This window comes from Cucurbita maxima, unplaced genomic scaffold (genome assembly GCF_002738345.1).
Source record: "Cucurbita maxima cultivar Rimu unplaced genomic scaffold, Cmax_1.0 Cma_Scf00022, whole genome shotgun sequence".
Classification (NCBI taxonomy): domain Eukaryota; kingdom Viridiplantae; phylum Streptophyta; class Magnoliopsida; order Cucurbitales; family Cucurbitaceae; genus Cucurbita; species Cucurbita maxima.
The window spans coordinates 2,053,160-2,058,690 of NW_019272038.1; the positions used below are offsets into that span (position 1 = coordinate 2,053,160).

General features: G+C 37.6%; 2 protein-coding genes across 2 annotated transcripts in view; one reads left to right on the forward strand and one right to left on the reverse strand.

Moving 5' to 3' along the window:
- The first annotated feature begins 442 nt into the window (after positions 1-442).
- LOC111496256 lies at positions 443-2,687 on the forward strand. Its single transcript, XM_023146635.1, has 3 exons — positions 443-690; positions 1,514-1,850; positions 1,939-2,687. Exons 1-3 carry the CDS (start codon positions 607-609, stop codon positions 2,574-2,576), a joined length of 1,059 nt encoding a protein of 352 aa, XP_023002403.1. The 5' UTR covers positions 443-606; the 3' UTR covers positions 2,577-2,687.
- A 289-nt stretch (positions 2,688-2,976) lies between these two features.
- Positions 2,977-5,531, reverse strand: part of LOC111496326 (rac-like GTP-binding protein 5) — a 3,322-nt gene continuing 767 nt past the window's right edge. The window contains exons 2-7 of the mRNA XM_023146737.1: positions 4,660-4,747; positions 4,450-4,559; positions 4,280-4,343; positions 3,634-3,698; positions 3,499-3,564; positions 2,977-3,413 (exon numbers count right to left, since the gene is read on the reverse strand). Of these exons, the coding sequence (XP_023002505.1) occupies positions 3,312-3,413; positions 3,499-3,564; positions 3,634-3,698; positions 4,280-4,343; positions 4,450-4,559; positions 4,660-4,747 (495 nt within the window). The 3' untranslated portion in view covers positions 2,977-3,311. The remainder of the gene's footprint in view (positions 3,414-3,498; positions 3,565-3,633; positions 3,699-4,279; positions 4,344-4,449; positions 4,560-4,659; positions 4,748-5,531) is intronic.

Genomic DNA, 5,531 nt, shown 5'->3' on the forward strand with positions numbered 1-5,531 from the left:
CCCCCCCCCCCTTCCCTGTGTGGTAACGCGTCAACCACCCCCTACCATGGTAATGTATTTCCCAAAAAGCCCTTTCTGTATATATATATTTCTGAATATATAAATTCGATATTTCACTTTTTTTTTTTTAATTTTAAAGGTAGTTTAATACTATTTGATTTTTTAAAATTATGTTGTAAATATTATTTTCTTATATTTTGGGCTCTTATACGTTTAATTATTATTTAATTTCAAATTATTTGATATAATTTGAATTTATCTATAATAAATAAAAAAATTTAAAAAATTATGAAAAAAAAACAAATTTTTAAAAATTAAGAAATTATTAAAAGGCTACAAATTTTCGTAAGAAAAACGAAGGGACAAAATTGGTATTTCTTAGTCGAAAGTTGGCTGATGGAGTTTATAAATAGAGCGCCTGCCAGACGGTGATGAATTGTTTCGGCATTTTAGGGTTTCCAATTTGCCGCTCATCGAAAGAAGTCTTCTTCGATCTCCGCTAGGGTTTTCCATCGTAATCGTTTCTTCCTTGTGTTTTCTCAAATCCCAACTGCTTCTCTCTTCTACTTTCAAGTTTTCGCCGAATCCTTCCCATAATAGACCCAGATGTCTCGTTGCTTTCCTTACCCACCTCCTGGTTACGCGAGGAAGGTGGCTAGGACCGAGGCGGCCTTGATCGAATCGATTAAGGTTTGTTTGAGCTATTTGGTTGGCTTTCAATAATGTGTGCTGGATTCAATTGTGTTCTGGTTCCAATTGATTGCGAGATCTACTTGGAATTGTAACTTTTTGGATGGGGGTAATTTGTAATCAGTAACGACTTTTTTTTCTCTAGTTTTTACGGCGATGGGGAGGAATCGATATGGGTTTTCTTGTTTCGTGTGAAGAGAGTTACAAGTTTTGTACAGGTGTAGATTGTAGTTTCAGTTTTGTTCGTCTGTGTTTTTCAAGTAATTGACGAGTGATAACTCTTCAAGGAACAAGAGATCTTTGAGAGTTTAAGTGAATGGATAGTGAGTTGGGAGTTTGTAAGTTGCATGTCTTGCAAAGCGTTCTTGGATCTTGTATGTATGGTTCCGTTTTCACTATCAGAACACCAAGTGTACATTTGTAGCAAATGAATTTTTAATAGAAAATTTATTATTCATGGGAACGTCATGATTTTTTATATCTTTTTTCAAATCATTATCTGGTTTTTGAAGTTGATGATTTCAACCAATTTTTAGTGAGAGAGAGTTTCTTCCTGTAGTTTGATTAATTTGAACGCCTTTGTATGAACTTTACTCGGGACTTGTTTTCCTCATAAACTTAGGCGTATGGTTACATGATGTGAATATTCGAGTTTACTAGGTAGAATGTATGATTATCCGAGTCCAAATGAACATGCTTCTTTACAATGGGAATGGCTACCATTTTGAAGGGTTGCCATTCGTTACTTAGTTAAGACATGGTTGATTTGTTTGGTGCTTGCGTGGTCTGCATTGTTTAAAATGGTTATTCTGGTGCGTTATAGCTCCTATCTGAAAGACGAGAAAAAGGGACTGAAAGAAAGAAAGAGAAAAGTAAGCACAAGAAAGAGAAGAGTAAGGACAAGAAACACAAAAGCAAAGAGCATAGAGATAAATCTTCTCGCAGCCGCCGCGACTCGACTGATCAGAAACAGAAGGAAGTCAAGGACCTTCTGCAGGGAACAAAAGTTGAAGCAGAACAATTGGAAAAGAGTGGTCTCACTGAAGAGCATGGGCAACCAGTATGGCCTCAAAGTCCTGGCTACTTGTCTGATGGAACTCAGTCCAATCACAAAAGAAAAAGGGGTGCATCGTTACAGCCTAATGAAGACTGTAAGCCTGGTGGGTTCTCTTTATTGGCTCTTTTGTGAAATTTGTTCACTTGGCCATTTGAGTGATCGCTAATATGTAAATAATTGATCACAAACAGGAAAAGTCATCCGAATCAAACTGGCTTCTTCACTTAGCCAACAAGAGGATTCATCAGCTGGCAGTGAACAGACGTGTTCTACAACTGGTCGTCGTAATTCTCTTCATCAAACGAGAGATGAGAACAGCAGCCGTGTGCCCATTGTGCAAAAAACTTCCTTCACTTCTCTTGATCAAAAGAGGGTTGAGAACAGCAGCCGTGTGCCCATTGTGCAAAAAACTTCCCTCACTTCTCTTGATCAAAAGAGAGATGAGAACAGCCGCAGTAGGCCCATTGTGCAAAAAACTTCCCTCACAATCGCCGACACAGCAGTCGCTGTCCAGGATCCAATTTCGGAACCTAATATCAAAGACCTTCCTTTGCATGCTGTTGACATTGGTAGTACTCATCGCAAGAGAAAGCCTTCTGAATCTGCTTATGAGGACTTGTTTGACAAATGGGTACCGCCAACGCTTCAGTTGGGGCAGCAAACGGTCGATGAAGAATGGCTCTTCGGAACCAAAAAGCAGGATGAAAGAACAAAGACCAACCAAGCTTTCAGTCATGCTCCCATCTGTAGAAGGTCCAGTCTGTGGCCGAGAGGACAGTTTGTACCTGAAGCTGACGTTTATCTGTTGCCTTATACGATTCCATTTTGATATTGAATTCTTTAGTAGTGTGAAATATGTACAGTACGCCTGGTGGAACAATCTTTTTCCTGGGCGTTATAATTGTTTTAGAATCAATATGATTGACAGTCAATTTTGTTCCCCCTGTGGGCTCCTCTGATGCATTCTGTCTGTGAATTGTGTCTCCGAATGGTGAATGAACGAGACTTGTAACTAAATATTGCCACTTCTGCCTGAACATTAATAATCACTTGGATTTATGATCTCTTTGAAATGATAAGAGATTTAGGGAATATGTTAGTAAATTACAGAACACGACCCAGAACATATGATACGCGAGCGAACTTAACACATAACACATGATTGATTGATTCAGTGTTCGTTATGTGAGGTCAGTAGTAAAATGCAAGCTCAAGAAATGAGTATAGAGTGAAGTCATAAATATGAGGATGTGAATGGAATTAGAGAATATATGTTACTAAGTACCAAAGCATGTTCATGCCCAGGGAGCAGTTCTTTTAGGTATCTCATGAATACATGAACAATTCAAACAGACAAATTGGGGTTAGCAATGTTGGTCATTACTAACAAACAGATTGCAAAATATGTTGTTTGCATCTTGGAATGTCAGCCTGGGGCCGTATACGATACGATACATCATTCGCCGCCGCTTCCTTGGAATGACATGGATTAAAGATATGCTGAGAAAAAGGCGAGTACATTATGAGGTGTCGTCGGTTCGGTTCGGTTCTTCTTCTTCTTCGATCATAAGATGGAACAGACACTCTGTGACTTCTTCTTCTTCTTCTTTGACTTGGGCGGCTGGAGCACCACTTTAATGGCTGCATCAAACACTGCTTTCACATTCTGCAACAAACAAACCAATAAACCGTCAAACCAACTCCTTCACAAAATATGCACACAGACGAATAACACAGACTGAATGTCATGCCTGCTGAGTTTTTGAACTACATTCGATGTATGCCGGGGCTCCAATTGTTTTTGTCAACTCCTCTCCCTACATTCAATAACAGAAAAATCAGCCATACACAACCAAACCAATCAAGGTAGATATCAAGTTATTTACCTGAACAGTAGAAATTGGCACCGCACCCGGGTGGTCTACAAAGAATTGCTTGTCATCCCGAAGATCTGAGAACGAAACTACAGTGAGAATTGTTCTTGTTTTCAAAATTGCGAGAAATATCCTCACGCGAGAAGAATAAAATCATAGACCGTTATTCCCATTTTCTTCTATCAAAACATTGGATCAGAAGTAGAGCCGAGAGATTTAAACCTACGACTTCTTGAGAGAAGTAGAAATATCTTAATCACTAAGTTATGCTATAAAAAAACTTATGGACAGACACAAAAATAATCGAAACATTGGGCAGATGTACAATCATTAAATAAAATCTCGGCGACTTGAGAAAAAATTCTTTGGATACAAAGAACTTGTGTATGGATGCACACATTCCACTCGGTGCAAAGAAAAGCGATCTATGATGGATGTGTAACAGCCAAAGCCCAAGTTCTTCGTATCCAAATATATCCCTCTACTCAATCGCTAAATTAAATAACAATCCAAGTCCACTATTAGCAGATATTGTCCTCTTTAAAACCCGTATGCTAGGGAGAGGTTTCCACACCCTCGTAAAAAATGTTTCATTCTCCTCCCCAGATGAGGAATCTCACATGAATACCGAACTTCAAAATGAATAAATAATCCTTACCAAGTTTAGTTCCAACAAGAACTATTGGAACACCAGGTGCATAATGTCTCAACTCAGGAATCCACTGTGGGAAAATGCAAAAAATCTCATCAGCAAAGGCATAATTTTTGCATAAACAATGCATATCCAGCTAATTAGGCTAACAATTGACTTCATCCATTACGTGCTACCTTCTTAGCAACATTTTCATAGCTGGCCTTGCTTATGAGAGAGAAAGCAAGAATAAAAACATCAGCACCTCGATAACTCAGTGGTCTTAATCTATTGTAATCCTCTTGACCTGTTCAAAACAATAAATTTAAATCCCTTCATGCATTAAAAATTTGATGAACTTGGTTATTGGGTGGGTGGAGAAACTAGAACTCTCATCATGTTGTTACCAGCAGTATCCCATAATCCTAAGTTGACAGTGTTTCCATCAACCACCACATTGGCACTGAAATTGTCAAAAACGGTGGGCACGTAGTCCTGCAAATTAGAAATGAAAGTGCTAATGGGATATTACAAAAGATCAAGAGTTTCATTCATGGAGTAAAAACCAAGAAAACTCTGAAGCTCGATGTGTTCTTAATCAATGTTTTGATATAATACACTTTAAAACTACGAAAATGTAAATAAAATCATTGATTAAGAACTCAGAACCCCCAGATACCATATGATTTAGCATCTAAAAGAGAGAAAGGGGGAAAATCAAGTTCAAAATTAAGGTCAAAAGAAGATAAGAACAAATTGCTATCTTCGAGGACGGTCAGAGAATTCCAATTGATGGAGATTGTCTGCTAGTGCATGATTTCAACGGGTGCATTATTTCCAAAAGCGCACATCTCGAGAACAAATTCATCCCGATAAGCTCCAACCACGGGTAAGAAAGAACACACCAAACAACTTTCATATTCAAAATCATGTTCTATCGTCTTCCAATCTCTTCAAAATGCCTTTAAAAAGAATAAACAGGAAATAACAATAATCTTCACAAAAGAAACACAGGAATTCAATCCTTCTTTTTGCTCCATTGAAATCCTACATGAAGAATTAGAAAACGCAATGAAATAAACTCAGCCAAAGGAACTATTATCAAGAACATTCCGTCTTAAGCATCCTACATTGTTATTTCCTTCATCTCATGGTTCTTCCACAAGATCCATCAAAACCAAAAAACAACAAGCAAGCGAGAATGATCTCATAAACAAAAAAAAAAAAAAAAAAAAAAAAAAAAAAAAAAAAAAAAAAAAAAAAAAAAAAAAAAAAAAAA

Excerpts from the sequence above, each read along its gene's own strand:
- LOC111496256 (XM_023146635.1), top strand. The coding sequence starts at position 607 with ATGTCTCGTTGCTTTCCTTACCCACCTCCTGGTTACGCGAGGAAGGTG. Across the intron at positions 691-1,513 it reads CCTTGATCGAATCGATTAAG|CTCCTATCTGAAAGACGAGA; the intron begins GTTTGTTTGAGC and ends GGTGCGTTATAG. Across the intron at positions 1,851-1,938 it reads TAATGAAGACTGTAAGCCTG|GAAAAGTCATCCGAATCAAA; the intron begins GTGGGTTCTCTT and ends GATCACAAACAG.